This window comes from Epithele typhae (assembly GCF_022376455.1).
Source record: "Epithele typhae strain CBS 203.58 chromosome Unknown BXZ73scaffold_97, whole genome shotgun sequence".
NCBI classification, from domain to species: Eukaryota; Fungi; Basidiomycota; class Agaricomycetes; order Polyporales; family Epitheliaceae; genus Epithele; species Epithele typhae.
In genome coordinates this window covers 88,625-109,078 of record NW_025954288.1, presented here as the reverse complement: position 1 = coordinate 109,078, position 20,454 = coordinate 88,625, and the positions used below count along the sequence as shown (strand labels likewise).

The window sequence follows — 20,454 nt, the reverse complement described above, 5'->3', positions numbered from 1 at the left end:
GTGATATGCTGACTGGCTGTCGCTCGATATACGGACCGAATCTCTGGGGGGATAGACGTGTAGGAGAAAGGAAGCCAGCTCGCGAAGCGAAAGCCATCTATCTTCCACCCGCCCAACGATCTTCCCCCACCCGTTGTGAGGATGACACCCCGCCACAGGTGGGATGTCCGCAGGTTCGAAATAGAAGCTGAGACGGAACCGGCGGAGGCGGCGGGTGGGGGGATCTGGGACACGGGATAACGTCCGCACATGGACTCACAGAACGCTTTTAACTGCGAATCGCTGTCTTTCTTCGCCTCGGAACCTCTACACCAGAAAAGGTCGATAAGACATGAGGAGTGGCGACAAGACGCGAAGCGCACGACACTGGAAGGATATCGGTGGGTTCTCGTGGGGACGGCGAACATTGCGAAGAGCGCGTCTTTGTTGAGGGAAAGCAGTGGTGCAGAACGCAAGAGATATATAGCTGAGGTTAAAGAAGACATACCAGATCCCCTGCTGTATACCCGTTGCATCCGCCCCAGCCGTCCGCCACTATCATTCGCCTTCTGTCCTTGCTGTTGCGTCAAGTCTCCGCCAACCTCCACTCTCGCCCGTGGCCGACTGGAGTGGCGACACAAAGATGCGACGGAAGGCGGAGAGGTGAAGGTATCGATGCTCTGAAAACCTTTAGGGAATGACGTGGGTATCGCGTATAGGGGCGGATGAGAAGACGATGCAACGAACCGACGGGGCAAGCAGACGCACCGGAGTGATCAAGAAGCTCCGCTTACACATCGCCGGTGTGGGCGTGCGAGCAATGACCGCCCGCTCCGACGATGAGAGTCAGATAGGCCTGAGGTGGTACGCTGCGATAGGTTGCGTCGGTACCTTGGGCCAGCCGGAGGGCGAGTCCGCCGCGCGAGCGAACCGCTGAACGATGTGCGCGTGTGCGGAGAGGGAGGTCTTCGGCGCGGCACAAATGGAACAGCCCTACGTAGCCAGAGAGTAGGAAGATGGGGACACTGGGGAACGAGAAGGATGGAAGAGACGAAGGCTGATTCAGACATTGACGCCCTCATGTTTCTTCCCGCCACCGCCCTGGCTCTTGGCTGAACGCGGCCCCTAAGCATCTGGTCAAGATGGAGCTCTTTGCCTCTCTCCTTCCGCCTCTTCCTTTGCGCCACCTCATCCTACTACTTGGCAGCTCAAACCTGCGCCCTTAGGCCGCCAACAAAGTCTCCAGAATATCGGCTCGACGACCGACCTCAAGCTCTGACTCGTTTGTAAAATATCATACGCTGAATGGTACCTTCTCTTCTTCTCCCTCGTAGTTCCAGAAGTCCCTCTAAAGTCCCCCAAGATGAACCGCTCTTCGGGCCTCCTCTCCCTCAATGATGACGTCCTCTTAGCGACTTTCTCCTTCCTGGATTCCAAGGCGGCGCTGGCCATAGCCTCCACCTCCAAACGCGCCTGCAGACTCGCCATCTCTCGCATCTTCGCCCACCGATCCTGGGGTATCCGCAAAGAGGGCGGCTCCGACAGAGCCCTCTCCCTTTCGCGCTACACGTGCGCGCCTGAACCATTCTCTCAAATCCCCCGCGTCCAACATCTCCGCCATCTCACCCTCGGCTACAGCATAGACATATTCGAACTGAAACACATCCCCGACATTCTCAGTCAAGCCTCCAATCTCCGCACAATCGACGTCGAAGACTTTGAGTTCTTCCTCTATAACAACAGGCGCGTCGTCCCAGCGATCGGCGCGATGCATCGCCTCGAGAATGCACGTCTGCTAAGCATCGCCCAGAAGACGGTTTCTAATCTCCCAGTCATACTATCCAGTCCGAAACTAACCACTTTGACACTGGAACTCTGTTCTGCCTTCTACAGGGACGGGGGCAGCATCGACCTTCCCGCCCTCATGTCCTGCCTCGCTTCCGTCTCGAGCATTCGCACACTCAACCTAGCTATCAATTACACCCCCACTTCCCCGCCTCCTCCCGCTTCAAGCGACTTCGCCCTTCCATCAGTTCGTCACCTTACCCTCAGTTCCCCCCCTGGCCTCATTCCCGCACGCATCGTGACGCTGTGTCCCAACCTACTCACCTTGTCATTATCTCTCGAGACACGCTCCCCGGGCGGCCCTGGCTCCGCTAGGTTCTCCATGTCGACAGACGACCGATGGCCCGCCGGACTGAAAGAGCTCGACCTCCCCTTGCACTTCACGCTCGTGGGGGACGGGGACGCTCACCAGTGCTTTGGCCCGCACGTCGGCCGGCTGTCGTTCGGGCACGACAGTCCAATCCCCAGCGCGGACGTTTTCGAAGACTTCTTCGGCTCCTCGATATATTCCGACCCACCGCCCTCAAACTCTACACGGAAAGCGATCTCGTCCAAGCGCGCCGGATGTGGGACACCCTCCGCGGCGTCGCGCCCCAGCTCCGCTCCTTGGACATCGCCGTCACACTATTCCGCCAAGGCGACGTGCGCGACTACACCGTACGTCCCCCCGCCGTGCCGCCCCGCGAAACGTCAGCCCTGATGCTCCCGCACACGCAGGGTCCGCTCCTCGCCGCCCTCAGCTCCACCCGCTCGCTCCTCCACTTCTCGCTCCACTTCCCTCCCGTCGCCCGGGGCTCCCCCGTCTCCAGCATGGAGCAGATCGACGGCCTCTGCGCCGCGGAGGTCCGCCGCGTCGACGCCCTCCGGGCGCTCCCCCTCCGGCTCGCCGAGGCCGTCCCGTCCCTCCGCGTCCTCGCACTCTCGTCGGGCAAGCCCAGCACCATGGACGACGAGTGGGGGCTGTTCCACACCGTCATCGCCCCGCCGGAGCTCATCGCGGAGCTCGAGCGCGAGGAGGAGATCCGGCGGCGGTGGGGGCCGAGCAGCGGGTTTCTCAACGCGTCGATGCGGAGGGTGGAGGAGCTCCGGGTAGAGATCGCGCGCGACGAGCGGTGGTGGTGGGTCGAGGGCGAGGGCGCGGGGCGGACGCCGGTCGAGATTTGGCGGGAGGACGGGGAGCGGGCGCGGGACCTGATCCGGCGCGTGGACTTCGATCCCGAGAAGGGTCTCGATGGTGGGTTTGCGTTGTGCTGGACTCGTCTGCGCTGTCGCTGATCAGCCCTGTTCGTAGGATTTTACTCAGACAAGTGTCGCTACGAGCGGTAGCCTGGATGGAGGTTGTTTTTGGTGACCATGCGTATGTTGCGAAGGGAAAAGAGACTAAAGGGAGCTTCTTGCCACCTTCACGGTTGCCTCGATAGACCGCATAATCGAGAGCCAGGCCCCACACTTCCAAGATGACGATGTAAAGCTCGATGCCGTGTACCAGAACCAGAACCGGACTGTAACCCACAACCACGGCTCGCTAAGTTGAATATAAGACATGTTGCTTATGCGCGCCTCAGTTCGCTGCTTAAAAATGATCATCGCCACTTATTAATTACACTTGATTGTCAGCACCACCGTCACCATGCACTCCGTGCCAGTCAAATACATGCGAGACAATGGGACCCACGAGTCGTCGCCCAGCTCCATGTAGACCTTCCTGGACCAGGAAAACCTCAAGTGGACTTGAACCGATCGACGAGACGGGAAGCGCACGGCCTTGCAAAGGCATCGGCAGCCTGGAGTCGGGAGAATATTAGGAAGAGAGCGTCTTCGTCGATGGTGCCTGGGGTGAACTGGGGCTGCGGAATGCAAGAGACGTGCTGAGGCCCGGGGAGTCGGTCCATAGCATGATGTGACAGAGTACGTACCGCAGCCTTCCCTGCAGCCGTCCTCCACCATGGTCCACCACCCCCCGAGCTTTCCGTAGCGTCACCAATCACCACCCTCCCTCACCCACCGCTCGTTGCAGCCCGGTGTGGCGACGCAATAGTTCCGCGGACGGGGAGTAACGGCGCAGATGTATTCAGAAAGAAACAGTGTGGATGTCCCGTGCTGTTCGTTCTTGGATAAACGAATGGCGGTGGCAAGTACGAGGAGACGACACAACGAAGCAGGGCAAGCACACGCACTGGAAGGAACAGCGAGTTTCGCTCCTATGTATGAGCGCGGCGGCCATGATCTCCGGGCGCCGGTGAAGCGACACAAGCGACGGATTCTCTCTTCCAAGACCGGAGATCGACAAGGTGATACGTTGGAACTCGCTGGATCGGTGCTTGAGACGGTGAGCAAGCCGGAAGGCAAACCCTCGTGTGACGGTGTTGCGCGACAGGCCCGTTTGTGGGGAATTCATTTCCCCGGCGAAGCTTCATGAATGGATGCGGCAGAGCAGGGTCATATGTTCAAGAGAGAGTATGGAAGACGAAGCTGAGATAGAACTGAAGTAGAAGGAGAAGGAGAGGTCGTGGGACTTGAAGGCACCGGGTGGCGCCTGCCATGAGTTGCTGACAGCACGCCGAGATGCCGGCGCTTGTGCCTCTCCGCCATCCGTTTCATTCCCTTCTTTCCTTTTCACGTACATACAGAAGTCTCAAACCCAGGCTGTTAGGAACAACAGCGACGTCTCCAGGATCTCACAACGACCAAGCTCGGACGTGCAAATCCCGAGACGAGCAGCCCGGCCTGCTGAGTCTTGTTCGACTTGGGCTCGCTCATCACGGTACCGTTCTCGTTCTCCTCGTAGCTCCAGAGGTTCATCTAAAGTATCCCAAGATGAACCACCCTTCGGGCCTCCTCTCTCTCAACGATGACGTCCTTCTCGCGACTTTCTCCTTCCTGGATCCCAAGGCGGCGCTGGCCACAGCTTCCACATCCAAAAGCGCCTACAGACTCGCCATCTCTTTCGTCTTCGTCGACCTATCCTGGGGTAGAACGTTCAATGCGGATAGTAAGGAGGATGGCTCCGAATCGCTCGCCCTTTCGCAGTACATGTGCGCACCCGAGCCACTGTCCCAAGTACCCCGCATCGAGCATCTCCGCCATCTCGGCCTCGGTCACGGCATACACGAAGTTGATCTTCCTCCTCTTCATAACCTCCTTTGTCAGGCATTTAACCTCCGCACCATCCAAATCGCGAACTTCGAGTCCTTCATCGACGAGGACGGGCCTGTCATCCAAGCGATCGGCGCGATGCAACACCTCGAGCAGGCCCGTTTCATGCTGAGTGGCCCTGCTACGATCTCCGCTTTGCCAACCTTGCTTTCAAGCCAGAAGCTCACCTCTTTGACATTGGATTTCGACAGTACCTACTACGAGGAGGACATCGTCGACCTCCCCGCTCTCTTGTCGGGCCTTTCCTCGGCCCGAAGCATACGCACGCTGAGCATCGGATTCAGCTTTATCCCCAACGCGCCGCTGATGCGTAGCTCCCACAATCCCGCTCTTCCCTCAATCCGTCACCTTACCCTCTCTTCCCTTGCGGGCCCGGTCCCTGCATACATCATCACGCTCTGTCCCAACATCGACACACTGTCGCTCACACTCTTCCCCCGTGATACACCGTGCGCCACGTTCTATATGACGGCGGAGGACCGATGGCCCGCCCGCTTGAAAGAGCTCGATCTTCCATATTGCATCACCATCGCGGAAGACACCGTCAAGCGCATGAAGCCTGCCTATCGCCTGTCGTTCGGGGGTTCCGGTGTAATCTATAGTGGGGACGTCTTTGAACGCTACCTCCAGCCCCTCAAGACCTTCAGCCCCACCGCCCTCGAGCTCCGGACGAAAAAATTTCTCGTCGAAGCGGACCGAATGTGGGACTCCCTGCGCGGCGCGGCGCGGCAGCTCCGCTCTCTCTCGATCGTCGTGGCGCCGGATGGCGAATATAACGTGCGCGAATACGTGGTGCGTCCTCTTAAGCTTCCCGTCTCGCTCCGCCACAACTTGCCGATCCTCCCGCGAACGCTGCAGGATCCGCTCATCGCCGCCCTCCGATCGACCGCGCTCGTCCACCTCTCCCTCCACCTCCCGCCCGCCGGCTTGCGCATCGCCTCCGCCAGCCCGGTGCGCGTCGACGACCTCTGCGCCGCGGAGGTCCGCCGCGTCGAGGCCCTCCGGGCGCTCCCTCCCCTGCTCTCCGAGGCCGTCCCGTCCCTCCGCGTCTTCGCGCTCTCGTCGTGCAAACCGAGCGCCTTGGACTTCGACATCGGGCCGTTTCGCACTCTGGTCCCGCCAGTGCTGATCGCAGAGCTCGAGCGCGAGAAGGAGATCAGGCAGCGGTGGGGGCCGAGCAGCGAGTTCCTCAACGCGTCGATGCGGAAGATGGAGGAGCTCCGGGAAGAGATCGCGCGCAACGAGCAGTGGTGGTGGGTCGAGGGTGAGGGGGCGGCGCGGACGCCGGTCGAGATTTGGCGGGAGGACGGTGAGCGGGCGCGGGACTTGATCAAACGCGCGGACTTTGATCCTAAGAGGGGTCTCGATGGCGAGTTTCCCTCGTGCTGGACTCGTTTGTGCTGTCGCTGATTAGCCTTGTTCGTAGGATTTTACTCGGACAAGTGTCGCTACGAGCGGTAGGCTGGATGGAGGCTGTATTTGGTCACCATGCGTATGCGAATGGAAAAGAGACTAAAGGGAGCCTCTTGCTGCCTTCACGGTTACCTCGATAGATCACATGGTTGAGAGCCAGGCTCCACACTTCCACGATGACGATGTAAAGCTCGATGCCGTGCACCATATATAACCAGAACCAGACCGTAACCCACGACCGCGGCTTGCTGACTTGAATATCACAAGACATGTTGTTGCTTATGCGCGCCTCAGTTCGCTGCTTCAGATGATCGATCATCGCCACTTATTACACTTGATTGCCAGCACCACCGTCACCATGCACTCCGTGCCGGTCAAATACATGCGATCTCCAATCCCTACTCCGCACTCGGTCTCGCCTCCGCGCCGCTTGAAAGCACCATAAACGCATCGAGCACGCTGAACCCCTTCTCCACCATCACCAGCCCGAACTCCTTCTGGTAGTCCTCCCGCAGCTTCCCCAGCCGCCGCCCGTTCCGCACCCGCTCGTCCGTTAGCCCCAACGCCCTGAGCGCATCCGCCTTCTCCGCAGGAATACCGAGCTCCTGGTACAGGCGCTCGACCGTGTCGCCTCCGCGCGCCTCCCGCACCGGCACTGGCGACGCAGACCGGCGTCGAGCGCGTGCGCGCGCCGAGGGCCCCGCCGAGGGCGCGTCGTGGGCAGCGGCGTCGTCTTGGCTGCGATCGTTCGCCTGCGGTGGACGTTCGGTGCTCGTCGTCCTCCGGGAGCGCGGGTGCGTCGGAGCGGGAGCGGGAGTGGGGGAGACCGTCACGTCCACGCGCGCAGGCGGCCGCCGCTTCGAAAACGGCGGCCCGGGCGGGGGACCGAGCTTGAGGGCACGGGCGCGCGTGCCGGCGGCGTCGTCGCGCGCGCGCGCAGTGGGTCTCGGTTGGAGGGACTCGGGCGTGGTCTGGTGGTGCTCGTTCGTGGTGCGGTGCGCGACGGGCTGGTGCGCGCTCGCGTCCGTGGCACTGATGTCCTTGCGAGCGCGAGTCAGGTCAGCGCGCGGACTCCGAATGGGGTCGATCGGTTCGAAGACTACGTACTTTCTGCGAGTTCGCTCGACCGCCATGCTCGCTGCTTTGGCCTTCTTTGGTGGCATCCGCGTCTCGGGCCGGCTTAAATTGAGGCATACCGGCGATGTTTGGAAGAGCGGGAGGTGGACAAGCAGTGAGGGGCGGAACGGTATGTGAGGGGAAGTAGCAAGAGCTCTTATCTAGTACGGGATTGATAGGTGTGCGGATACATGCACGTAACGTAAAACGTGGTCGGATGGGTTCTCTGGTAGAGAAGCAGTGGTGCATGCAGCGGCCTTCCCAGGCTCGGCTGTAGCGGAGCATTATATATCGTACCAACCTGCTGGGCGCTTCCAGCACGAACCTGATTCCCAATCCCAGCGAAGACCGATATTGAGAGTCGAATGTCGTCCAGACTTACATAAACTGAACGCTTGGACGTTCGCATCTCGAATATCCTTGCAAAAATGGTAGCCCCGAGCAGGCCCCCACCGCCGAGCACTCGTAGTTCTTGCGCTCGCGCTGTGCGCCCTCGTAGTGTCAGCCGCTGCGGGTGCGGGTGCGGCCGAAGGAGACAAAGTCGAATGCGCTCGAGTGGGTCCGGTGGCGGTGTCAGAAGTCGGCGGCTTGGACGAGGTCGGACGAGGGGTAAGGCAATTGATACGGCTCGCTTGGTCCCTATGGGCACCAGGAGGCGTGTACAGACGAACGCATCTAGAGGAGAAGACGAGGTGGTAGGGAAGGGCAAACGCGTGAGGCGAGTGCGGGACGACAGACGGCGGCTATCTACGCGATGACTAAGCATAAGTAAGGCACGACCGAGCTTGTTGTCTACGCGAGCCTGAGATTCCTACAGACGGCTCGCAGGCGAGTCAACGAACTGCCTGAGGAGATCGGCGAAAAAAACACGGAGGGCAGCTCCAAGGACGGCACACGCTGTCTGTGGCACGTCGCCGAGGCAAACATAATCGATTAGGAGAGCTTGCCGCGACTGTGTTCAAGTTAACGAGAGGAGGACCAGTCGTGCTGAGTAGCATGAAGTCAGGATGGTCGTATAGAAATGGGAGCATTTAAGTACGGGAGGAAAAGGATGAAGGTGTGGAGTCTGTGTTGTACCATCTCTAAGCAGTTTTATCTGTACCTTTCGTGCACAGTGCCCTGCGATCGGCCTTCTCGGCCTTCTCGGCCGGGCGTATACGGCCAGGCAAACTGCACTTCTAGACGGCACGCACACATCGCGGCCCAGCGTGGCATGCTCGGAAACAGGTCCTACTACACGCATGGGGTATCGTATTTTCTCGCAGGCCGGATTCAGCGATGCTATAAGTACGTCCGGCGACAGCCCTGTGAGCACTATTCGCAGGGCGGGGAGGAGCAAGTGTAGAACGCGTTTCAGTAGACGTCGCGGACGACGCGGTAGCCGGAGCGTCAGTATTTCTCTGTCTGCATCTGCAAGACACCCGCTTATCTCCCAGAAGTCCAAACGTCCAGCGACGAAGCAAAGAATCCATTAATTAGTATGTACCCCTCGCTGTGCGATCGGGCAGGCATCTGATGAACATTCCAGCGTACATGGTACGATGGTGCGAGCCGTACAACACCGAAAACGACTCTCAATGTGCGTCATCGATGAAGCTTGGGCGCAGTGCCACCTACACAACCGTTGTGCTGGGCAGATGCCGGCCCAATCCTCCAAGGCTTCTCGTCTCTTTGGCGCACCCCTGTCCAGACGCCGCCCGTGCACGTCTCCAACTGCGAGAGACAGTCCAGCACCACAGCGACCGGCTCCCCGTCTACTCTTCGCGCCCCACGTCCTCTCGCGTCTCCCATGAGTCGGCCCCGGCTCCTGGTGCCGGAGAGTCGACTTCGCCCCCTCGTTCGCCTTCTTCGCCCAAGATCCGGAGATCCGCGCCTAAAGACCCGATAGCATCCACCGCGACGCGCAGAGACCCTATCCCGACCCGAAAGTCGGAGGCAGACGAGCGGAGCGGATCGTCCGAGGCGACTTTGACCGTGCGCTGATGGGCCTCCTGGAGGTCGAGGAGGAAGCGCGATACGAAAATCGCGGTGAGGCTGGCGTGAACGAGACGGGAGGTCTGAGCTCGGCGGTGAGATGTGGCACCGCCTTTCGACTTACGGGTCGCTGAAATGGCGATGATCGAGGTTCCTTGGGGGATATTGTCTAGGGCGCGTCGAGTTAGAGCCGTGCGGAACGGCGACATCGCCCCTCGTGCGTACCGAGCTCAATGATGTGGCCAGGCGGAGGAGCTGAGAATCAGGAACACGCTGTGAGGGACGGAAATTATGTGGTTGTGTTCGATGAAGAAGCTGTGCTACACACGTGAAATATATCGTTCCTGTGTGCAATCAGAACACCATCGCGGTAGAAGCCCAGGACGTGCGCACCGTTATGCAGCATGATGTGAGCAAACGTTTGCGGGAAATACACCACGCCACGGTAGTCTCCTGTCGTTCCTGCAGGGCGCAGCGTCTTCCATGTGAGGAAGATGAGGATCCCGTCTGCGAGGATAAGGAGCGACCGAGAAAGCACTTCGCCTGACGCATATCAAATGTAAGGCTCCAACTGCCTGTGCAAAAATAGCGCGGAGCACATACCCCTGCGTGATGGGCGGCGTATACCAGGGTCAGAAGCATCGCCGCTCTTAAGAATAACACTCACGATATCAGCAGAGCCTGCGAGAACGGAACGTCATCCACCAGGCACCCCCAAACTGGATCGCTGACGCTGCCTGTTTGGTATTGAAACGTACCCTTTGCACATAAGCAACGTCGTTAGTAGACGAAACACAGACGTAAGGAAACACGCACGAAGTCGAAGCCCACGTTCACAATAGAAAGCAAGAAGACCAGGATTGCGAGCGGCCGACTTTTGCTCAAAGCCAACGCGCGCATAGCGGAAAACGCTGATGGAATCCGCTCGGCATCACGGCGCCGGATTAAACAAGTAGGGGAATACATACCAGCAGGAGGAATGACCTGTATATATTCGAAGACTGCCAGGGAGTTGTTAATTACCACGCAACTGCCATACATGGATGTGAGCCTGAGTGCATTCACGAAAACATAAGCAACACAAGGACTGACGTCTGCAAAGCAAGAGTTAGTAGGAACTGATTCCAACGAACACAACAGTGATAATACCTTATCGGTGAACGCGCGATACGAAATTAGTGTCAAGATCTGGGAGACAAGAGAAAGATAGCGATTGCAGATGAACAGGATAGTGGCACCAGACACGCGCCGTTTCCAGAACAACTCGATCTCACGGCCCGAGGTAAGGATATAGTCGAAGATAAGGATGGCTTGGAAGTATTCAGACACCCAGCGTACTACGTGCGTGGGTATAGAACTCACTTGCTGTAGCCAAACCCACGTAGTCGCCGCTGTATCTGTGCGGAGCGGCCAGAGCCCACAGTGAGGAGATGCTTTCGTTCTATAGAATAGAACGCACAGCTCCTGTATTTCCTGGATAACTTCAGCAGCTGTGTCGCCGAGATCGTCGGCTGTCATTTCGTGGGGGAGGACGGGTTGCGAATGGTGTACCAGATGTAGTTTGGACCTGTAGTAAGAAGTCTTTTAAAGAGCTGACGAAGGTGATAAACTCACCCTCGTGATGATATTATCATCCCCCAGCGAAGACGTTGTCATTGGTTTCGTCCGAGACCATCTCAGCAGCCATATATCCGGAGTTGCGGTGCAGAAGACGTGTCATACTTAACACCGCACACGTCTGTGCTATACCTCCGACGCAACTGCGGACTGTGACCTGAGAATACACATCGACTGGGATCTCTTCGAAGCACTCATGATCAAACTACGATCAGACTGCGCTTCAATACAGCTGTACTGCAAAAATTGCATCCATAAGACAGTACTGGACACGGACGCATGTAGAGCGGTACAAGCATTAGTAACCAAAGTGTCGGGTTTTAACAAGAAAGGAGCGTGCTTCTGAGTCGCTGACATTGCTTCTTGTTGCAAGTTGACTCCTGAAGGCGCAGTGAACACTCAGCACCAGTGCACGCGTACTCACCGCATATCATGCTCAGAGCAGCAGTGCGCGCGATGTACGACTGCTGGGAGAAGCTGGTAGACCACGCGAAAGCAGTGAAAGAAGCGATCGCGTTAACTATCCGCGACGATGGAAACGTACGCAACGCGAGATGATCATGGCTATTCTGGAACATATGCAGGCGATTCCCGTCGACCAGACAGCCATGCCGTGCGGCGATGAAAGCAATGCTCAACAGATTCGCAACATCTCCTGTACAGACAGCTCGGACCGAAGTCAGCGATGCACTCCACGAATATCTGACAGAACTGACAAGACCATGGCAGTTGCCGACGAGTCTCACGTTCGCGCGACCGATCGAGTCGGCGCATCCGGATGCGGTGGATGCGGCTACGAAGCTTGAGCTTGAGGTCCCGGAGGTAGCGGGGGCTTGGAAGATCGAGGGCGCCGCCAAGTATAGAGCAGGAAGCATGAGCACAGTACATAACAGGCCATGATTTGAACTTCACGGCGCGTTCCGATTGGCGCTAATCGCCTTACATAAGCGCCATGTCTGGATCCGTGCTGGCGCGCGCACTCCGCGGTCTCTCGGCAACTGCAACGGTTTAGCACGAACTGCGACGGACGCTCTGAGCACCTCATATGTCCTACTACCCGGGAACAGAATCGGTGCCGGGACACCACCGAGTACGCTGTCGGTGAGAACTCACACGAAGAACTGTCCCAGGCTCGCGTCCGCTCCAGTGACGAACGTACTAGCCATCCCCGTCCCTGCCACGTCCCACTCCACCTTCATTCCCGTATCCTCCGCGCCCATCCACCTCGACGACCTCCACCTGACGCCGTCACTCAACAGCGAACGTTTCGTGGTTGCGCGCGATCACGTCCCCTAGGTCCTCCTCAACGTGCTCCTCCCTTCGAAGTTCCTTCATCCTGCCACCGTCGCCATACGTGTCGCCGCGCGCACCTGTTCTTCGAGTGTCTTCCGACTCTTGCCCACCGAAGAGCACGGCGGAACGAGCGGATCCAGACGGCTAGCACCAGTAGCTGCACGCACTCACGCTAAAAGAACGACACAAACAGAGGCCCCCGCATCCCCTGCCTGGACGCTCGCAGCACACACAGCCCAGTCGCGCGATTCCAAGATGTTATACATTCCGTCCAGAAACGCCGCTCTCGTACATCGCAGACGACGTCCGCGCTCAGTAGTTGGTGTACGTCTCCTCGGTGATGACCTCCGTCACCTGGCTCTCCGCCGCCTTCTTCGCCTTGTAGTTGTCGATCGCGTCGAGCTGCGAGCGCGCGTGCGATCAGCCCCGCCTTCATGGGAAACAGCGGGAGAGGGGGGACGTACGCCCTTGGTCTCGACCATGCGGTCGACGAACGCGCCCGCGAAGCCGGCGAGGATCTCCTTCGCCTTCGCGTGGCTGTCGGGCGCGCCGTTGGCGGCGACGTGCTTCTCGTACGCCTTCGCGGCCTGTGCGCGCGGACGCGGGGGTGAGCACGCGCGCGACGGCACGGACGAAGGGGACGGGCGCACCTCGTAGGACGCGGCGGCGGCGAGGAGCTCGTGCGAGAGCTCGGCCTTGTGGGGCGCGTTCACGACCTGGGGGCGGCGCGAGCGGGCTCGTCAGCGGCGGTCCCGTCCGCGACGGCGCGCGGAGCGCACCTGGTCGTAGGCCTGGGCCTGGTCAGAGTCCTCGGAGAACCATCCCATGGTGTATGAAGAGTGTGGGGGTGAGCGTGGGGGTGTGCAGTGGTGGGTGAGTGCGAGACTGCGGGATCGAGGGGCCCTGGCGCGGTTTATATACCCAGCCCCGAGTCCGCACCCCGCACTCCCCACGGCGCACAAACCAGAAGCGCGAGGGGATCGGGACGGGTCCGTCGTGCCTAGTGGGCACGCTAAGAATAGCGCGACCTGGAGCTGGGTATCACGGCGGCGATTGCTCCCCTCGTGCCCACCGCTGCGGTCCCGCGAGCCCCATTGTCACGCGCGCTGCATCCTGTGGCCGGCGGCGGCGGCGGCGGCAGCGAGCGTCGCCGTCGCTGCAGCCCGGCCCTGCTCGTGGGCACCCGCTCCGGGGTGTTCAGGACGAGCGGTGAGGACGGAGGACGGTCCAGACAGACGTCATCGCGGCCGGCGCTAGAGGGGTCGGGTATAATTAGCCACCAGATGCACAAGATAATCTCTGGCGGGCACGTGCGCAGCTGCAGACCGAGGCGGTGTGCGCACCCTCCTCATCGTCTGCCCTCCCGACCATCGCGAAGCCCGGCGAGATGCCACCCCGACGTGCTCCTGCACCGGTTTGCGTGGTGCGTGCGGAGCCGGCGAGGCACGGCTCTCAGCCTGCAGCGCACGGGAGCGTCCATCGATCGAGCCAGTGCATCGATCGCGCGCCTGGCGGTACCCCAGATGCGGCCCATCCGTTGTCGGGACGGACGACGTCGTGCTTGATGAACTCTTCAAATCAGCAACGACAGGAATAGCGCGGCGGGCGGGTGGAGCATACGTGCAGACAAGTCATATATATGCATGTGGAACCCGCGGCGTGCGTATGAGTATATCCCTGGCAGCGGGCTGGTTCTCCACATTGCACCACCGTCCACAGGGGTAGTACGGCCGGCCGCAGCATCGCCGTAAATGCGGGGTAGGCCCTCGAAAACTGACGGCACGCTACAGTATCGAGGCTGTGGCCATTGCATGGCGTTGGGGAGAACGTCTGATGCTAGAAGTTCGTCGGTGACGTGAGGTATGTCTGTTTGGCTTCTGAAGACGCACCTGTGTGCGGAGAAGCCCCGGTCACCAGGCATGCCCGGCACTTCGTTCTCACCCGTGGATCAAACTCGACGGGGAGAACGTTTGAGATCTTGGAAGCGTGATCCGAGGGAGACAAGAACGGCGACGCTGGACCGCCGATGTTAGGGAGCCGCCAGACAGTCACGGGCGAGAAGGCTCGCACTGTACGAGCACATGTTTGTGGTCGGTGGAAGTATGGGTGCCAAAAGGGACCGATGCCTCTGATCTGTGAGACAACGTTTCCAAAAAAGAAAGAAAAAGTATGGGTGCCTGCGACTGCGCACCCTTCCAGAAACGTCACACCTTCCTGGGACTCGAGGCTGCGGTTGGAAGGTCGTCGGTGAGTGACAGTGCGAGACTAGAAGACCTCCTGCGCACCTTGCTTTGCTGGGAGAGCCCGGCGACCGGACGCACATGCGTGTGCGGCGGAGGGATCCGCGCGCCATAGTATCGTATTCCACAGACTACGAGACAAGGGAGTGGGCTGGTTCTAGCTTCTGACCGGAACGCCCAGACCCGAGGAAGCGCGGGATCTAGACACCGAAAGACGCAAAAGATCGTGAGATGACGGAATCCGAGAGAAGGACTTGCGTGAACGAAGCGAACCCGGGAATAGTTGGCTTCCGACGCAGGTGCAGTCGGCGTTCGTCTGAGTTTGGGGTGGTGGAGCCCACCAACGACGGACCAACTGCCTCCGTCGTGAATGGGGACAGCTAGGAAGCACAAGATAAAGCTTCAGGTGTTCAGATGGCGTGCACCGCGCCACCTCCCGCACGAGCGCAGACTGAGACGGGAACGGGCGCGGCACGTCCATCGCCGCAGAGCACGCCCGAGTACCATCGGCCACCCTGGCACTCAAAAAGGGCATCAGTCAGCGGGATGAGTGAGTGGAGTTGCCTCTCACAGTAACAGATCCGGGCGCGGAGGCTCGAGCATGACTTGAGGAGCGAAAGGCGGACAAACGCAAAAGGAAAGCAGAAAACAGGAATCCGATTAATAGCTGCGTACTATCACAGTCGCGCACGCATTACGCGCGGGAACGACCGACAAAAGAGGCAGCGAAAGCAGAGGAAAGCGGACGAGCGGGTATCACAGCAGGGCGAGATAAAGTGTAGTATGTACGGCGTGTGCGTTGAGACGAGGCCGATGGCAGAGTGACGAGAGGCTACCGAAGAAATTAAGAAGGCGGTCGAGATGCGTTGTACATAGTGGAGTAACGGCAGCGTCTTTGGGACACTAGGTGAAGGTAGGGTAAAGTGTAGGGAGGCAACTGTCAGAGAACGTCTCACATATGGCGGGTGGCGACGTCAAGTTCAGCTGTCTGAAGAGCGATCTAAGGGAAGGAAATAAAAAGGAAGTATAGGTGTGGTTGAAGATGAGGATGCAGCGTGAGGCCCGCCCAAATCGCACCCGCTACGCCCGTTCTAGTCTAGAGGAAGACCGGTATTAATCATGGCGCGCAACTTTGGAGCAGGGCGCGGCTTCGCTGCGACTCGGATCCTGCGTCGAGAAGCGAGGTGCCCGACCCAGGCCAGAGCATAGACAGATCGTGAACCCGACGCCGGCGATGAGGGGGCCCACTTCGCGCGTTCGACGGCCTCCGAAAGCGAGGCGCGTACGTTGCTGGATGGGGCGCTGCGAATCTAATATAGGTCCTGGCCGGTCCACCGCCGCGCCCGCGCGCTCGTCCGCGTCCGCGTCTTCTCGAACTGCGTCTTGCGCCGCGCGTAGTCCTCCCGGTTCATCCGCTGGAGGAAGTACTCGCCGCCGCCACCGCCCCAGGAGACGTAGCCGGGGTGGTACCGCCGCACGCTGACCGTGAAGATCTCCCCGATGTCGTCGAGCTGTGCGACGCGTCAGCAGTGGTGCTAAGATCCGGAAAGCGAGACGGCGTACGTTGCGCTCCTTGAGGGCGGGAGACGAGCTCCGCTCGCCCGTCGTGCGTGCGCTCGAGCGCACCGAGCCCATCAGGCACTTGAGCGAGACCACGATCGCGCCCTCCTTGAGGTCGAGGAACTTCTGCCTGAGCGCCTCGTTCACTGCGAAGAACCGCATGTCAGCGCCCCGCGCATCACGGACCACGAAGGCACTCGGAAATGAAGGAGACGCACGCGGCTCGTCGAAAACCTTGTTGTTGACCAGCACGACGTCGGCCTCCTTGACGAGCGCGTCGACGTGCGGGCTTTGGAGCATGTTCCCCTGCTCGAGCTCGACCTTGCCCATGCGCACGCCCCACATCCGACAGCGGTGCGCGTACTGGGCGAGTTGCGCACTTGCGAGACCGGCTGGCCCCGGCAGGATCTCGATCCCGTAGCTCGTGCAGCCTGTCGCCAGCGACGCCTGCAGCGCGACGTTGCCGACGCCCGAGCCGAGGTCGAGGAAGAGCGAGTTGGCGGTGAGGCCGGTCGCGCGGACGATGTCGTCGACGAAGGGCGGCATGAGCTCGCCGTACACCTCGGAGGAGAAGGCTTCGTAGCGCTTGAGCTCCTTGATGCGAGGGCCGACCGCGCGCTGGTAGACCTCCTCGACCATGCGCTTGACGACGCCGTCCGGAATGTGCGGCCAGGAGCGGACGACGGCGTGCATTGGCTCGCGCGGCTCGTCAAACGGATCGACCGGAGCTGGAGGGTGCTTGAAGAGCCGGAGGAGGGCGTTGATCGCGTCGACGACTTTGAGAAAGAGGGGACCGTCGCGTTCCTTGATGGCGCGTCGGAGGAGGCGGAGGTGGTCCGTTCTCGGCTCGTCCGTGGGAGAGTCGCGCTTGGCGTAGCAAGACAGAGCGCAGACGGAGGAGAGGGACGACGCTCCAGAGAGAGAAGATTCGGTGGAGTGGACCGATGAGCCGGAGGAACAGCTCTTGATCGAACCCGGGGTAGATGGTCGGGACAACGGAGGTGGGGTTGCGTCGGATAAGGGGCAGAGAGGCTCACGCGAGAACTCATCGTCCGAGTCCGAATCGTCAGCATCGTCACCGCGAATCTCCTCCTTAGGAATGGACCCGAGGAGCTCAGCCTGCTCTGGGGTTAGGTAGTCTGGCATACAGGTCAGTACTCGACGCCACGAGACAAAGCAAGCGGACGTACGCTGAATCATGGTGTAGAGGCTAGACTCCAAACACATTATGGGATTATAATGGTCCTTGTCTCGAGGAGCAAGTAGGATATACCTGGTGTCCTCTCAGTATGCCATATAGTCGGGCACAAGTTGCGGCATACCTCTCACAAGCGTTCTTATTGGGATATTCCAGAGTAGCGACTGGGTAGTTGGTTTCATGTGGCTCAAATGACTTGTCGTGTGGGTCGTTGGGGTTTATGAAGTCTGAACGAGAAGGTCAGCCAGATATATGCATGAACAGAACGATGCAGGTTCGGAATACACGCATGAGAGAGGATCAAGTGAGCGTAGACGAAAGGACCAGCCGGGGCGCTAGCGTGCCATGTTGGTCGTGAACGCGGACTCAGATGATTCACGGGACGCGTACAGATGTACCTCAGATACTCGAACTCAACCAGTAACGTACTGCCGCAGCATGAGGACAACCGCCATTCGACGAACTGATTGGCTGCTAAAACGCCACGAAGAACAAAGAGAAGCACTTACAGGTCATATATCGCCTCTTCATCAACCGGACCACTGCCTTTTCCGAGCTGAAAAAGCCCTCGCTTGGCTCTCCGTCTTCATCGGTCCAGCACTCCCGCGGTGGTGGTGGTGGTGGCTGCGGCGTGGCAGCGCTGACCACCGACGTCGCCCGCGTGCTGGGAGTCGAGCCGCGAGATGGTCCAGGGAGCGACGGCGCGAGGGACGTGTCTCGACTGGAGGTGGAGAGCGCACTGGATCGTGGCCGCGGACGCTGACGCAGTGGGGGTGCAGGTGTCGCTTTGGGCGCAGGATTCGGCTCAGGCGACGGCGAGACGCGTCGTTTCTTCGGGCTCTTTCTGGGGAGGATGTCCACGCATTTGCGCTTGGAAAACGCGTCGAGGTCGCGTGTCGGGGGCGTCGAGGGCGCGCGGGTAGGAGGTGGGGGCGGAGCGCTGGGGGGCTGGGCTGGGACGGTGACGACGCGGGTGGTCACTACACGAGTCGCGACGATGGGGTGCGAGGCCGAGGTCGAGGAGAGGTGCTTGGAGAAGAAGCTGTGGTCGGTCGTCGCGGGGAGGACGGTCGAGGACGAGCCCATCGTCATGGTCGAGGGGAGAGAGGCAGTTTGTGGCAGTGAGCTCGTTTGCGTCAACGGCCGGCGTTTGCGCACGGTTTCTCCCCGGTAAGCTCGCACTTATCAGTCATGGAAGCGCCGGAGAGACGCCTTGTTCGCCGCACGCTGATCCTTGTTTGGTCCTAGCGACGGACACAGACTTGCAAGGATAAGAGACACAAGCAGCTAAATAATACGTGGTTGCTTTGTGGGCACAGGGGGTGGCCAGTGGCCCCAAAGTTTTGTTATTGTGCCGTGGAGGTCCAGGTCCAAGTTCAAGTTCACATTAATCAAATATTAGGTGCCTGGTTCTCTCGAAAAGGCAGTTGCAACTTGCACGTGGCAAGGGCCATATGCTGGGGCGTCGCTTGTAGCGCGCTGCGCAGCTCCTCTCGCCACCTCCTCGTCCCTCCCCCGTCGTCCTCTGTCCCGAAGGCCGGAAAGGGTCCATTACTTGCTTCACACTTTCACCGGACCTGTAGACCATGCCTCCTCCTCACTATGACTTTCTGATCAAGGTCAGTCTTCTATTCCGCTTCGTTGGGACCTACACAGCCCGCTAATCCGTGCCGCCTTCTCAGCTGCTTCTCATCGGTGATTCAGGTACGCAAGCACGGCGTAGAGGCTATAGGAGGTGCTGAAGAGACATGGTTTCTAGGCGTCGGCAAGTCTTGTCTGCTTCTGCGATTCTGCGACGACGCATGGACGCCCTCCTTCATCACCACCATCGGCATTGACTTCAAGATCCGCACCATTGAGCTTGACGGCAAGCGCATCAAGCTCCAGATTGTGCGCCCCCACGTCGTCTGTTCTTCTTCCACTTAACCTTACGCACATGTTCCCAGTGGGATACCGCCGGCCAGGAGCGTTTCAGGACGATCACCACAGCTTATTATCGCGGAGCGATGGGCATCCTCCTCGTGTACGATGTCACGGACGAACGCTCATTCAACAGTACGTTCATTCACCCTCGCACAAAATCTGTCGCTCATCAGTCATCTGTTTTCTTCTCTTCATGATGCATAATACTATGTCTGTCGACTGCTGTTGTTTGCCCTCAGATATCCGCACATGGCACGCCAACATCGACCAGCACGCGTCAGAAGGCGTCAACAAGGTTCTCATTGGTAACAAGTCCGACTGGTCCGAGAAACGCGCCGTTACTGAGGAGCAGGGTCGTGAGCTCGCCAACGAGCTCGGCATCAAGTTCATGGAGACCTCGGCGAAGATCAACGATGGCGTCGAGGAGGCATTCTTCACGCTCGCGAGGTGAGTTTCGCCGTTTTTCATTGCGCATTGGATTGTGGTGGGAGGGTCGACGTATCTATGGCCTATGTCTCTGGTCACCGCTGCATAAGGAGGCTGTTGAGTTCTCGCAGGAGCTTCGTCATGTTGTTTCCCTCTTCCACCACGTCCCTCCCCCTGTCACCCACATGCGTCCAAGCGTCTACAATTCAATACCCCTCTATATCCCTCCGCTCCGTCAACGATGCTGACCCTCCATCCTCTACTCAGGGACATCAAGACCCGTCTCATCGACTCACAGTCAGATGCTGTGGGCGCTGGGCCTGGTTCACAAGGTGCCGAGGGCTCCGTCAAGGTCAACCAGCCCTCGAGCCAGCCTACACCAGGCTGTTGCTCGTAAGCCTATGAAATGTATCTGGCGCTGTCACCTTCGTACTCCATATGCGTCTTACTGCGCTCCATCGTATGTGCACAATGTACACTAGACGTACATACCGCGTACCATATCTTCGGCCCCGCCTTCGACCTCCTGAACCGGAGAAGAGCGTAGCTGATGTTTTCTTTAGCAATCTACTTATTTATCATGAAATTATAAGTGTTGTGCGGTTTGCAAAGTATTTTTACCCTGTTCTATGCCATGCGTACTTGTGTCGTGTCTCGACGTCGCTCCCAAATATGGCAATCGACCAGAAGGCCCGGACGAGCGCGCGGTCTACT

General features: G+C 59.4%; 5 protein-coding genes across 5 annotated transcripts; 1 reads left to right on the top strand and 4 right to left on the bottom strand.

Moving 5' to 3' along the window:
• Positions 1 to 6,791: 6,791 nt before the first annotated feature.
• Positions 6,792 to 7,587, bottom strand: BXZ73DRAFT_82001 (uncharacterized protein; the record flags this gene model as incomplete). The annotated part of the gene is made up of 2 exons (XM_048023622.1): positions 6,792 to 7,433; positions 7,501 to 7,587. The coding sequence occupies 2 exons, from the start codon at positions 7,585 to 7,587 to the stop codon at positions 6,792 to 6,794; spliced, it is 729 nt and encodes a 242-aa protein (XP_047872160.1).
• A 1,676-nt stretch (positions 7,588 to 9,263) lies between these two features.
• Positions 9,264 to 11,001, bottom strand: BXZ73DRAFT_82000 (uncharacterized protein; the record flags this gene model as incomplete). Its single annotated transcript, XM_048023621.1, has 10 exons — positions 9,264 to 9,652; positions 9,709 to 9,738; positions 9,877 to 10,026; positions 10,087 to 10,088; positions 10,151 to 10,242; positions 10,300 to 10,394; positions 10,452 to 10,467; positions 10,633 to 10,820; positions 10,846 to 10,880; positions 10,943 to 11,001. The coding sequence occupies 10 exons, from the start codon at positions 10,999 to 11,001 to the stop codon at positions 9,264 to 9,266; spliced, it is 1,056 nt and encodes a 351-aa protein (XP_047872159.1).
• A 1,704-nt stretch (positions 11,002 to 12,705) lies between these two features.
• Positions 12,706 to 13,220, bottom strand: BXZ73DRAFT_55623 (uncharacterized protein; the record flags this gene model as incomplete). Its single annotated transcript, XM_048021376.1, has 4 exons — positions 12,706 to 12,795; positions 12,858 to 12,980; positions 13,023 to 13,109; positions 13,173 to 13,220. The coding sequence occupies 4 exons, from the start codon at positions 13,218 to 13,220 to the stop codon at positions 12,706 to 12,708; spliced, it is 348 nt and encodes a 115-aa protein (XP_047872158.1).
• Positions 13,221 to 15,943: 2,723 nt separating this feature from the next.
• Positions 15,944 to 18,483, bottom strand: BXZ73DRAFT_93004 (DOT1-domain-containing protein; the record flags this gene model as incomplete). The annotated part of the gene is made up of 11 exons (XM_048026560.1): positions 15,944 to 16,144; positions 16,197 to 16,205; positions 16,260 to 16,339; positions 16,412 to 17,332; positions 17,384 to 17,466; positions 17,516 to 17,618; positions 17,901 to 18,015; positions 18,037 to 18,107; positions 18,132 to 18,231; positions 18,253 to 18,344; positions 18,378 to 18,483. The coding sequence occupies 11 exons, from the start codon at positions 18,481 to 18,483 to the stop codon at positions 15,944 to 15,946; spliced, it is 1,881 nt and encodes a 626-aa protein (XP_047872157.1).
• Positions 18,484 to 18,977: 494 nt separating this feature from the next.
• BXZ73DRAFT_107026 (rab-type small GTP-binding protein) lies at positions 18,978 to 20,137 on the top strand (the record flags this gene model as incomplete). Its single annotated transcript, XM_048016807.1, has 6 exons — positions 18,978 to 19,010; positions 19,074 to 19,095; positions 19,151 to 19,281; positions 19,338 to 19,446; positions 19,554 to 19,761; positions 20,008 to 20,137. 6 exons carry the CDS (start codon positions 18,978 to 18,980, stop codon positions 20,135 to 20,137), a joined length of 633 nt encoding a protein of 210 aa, XP_047872156.1.
• Positions 20,138 to 20,454: the final 317 nt, after the last annotated feature.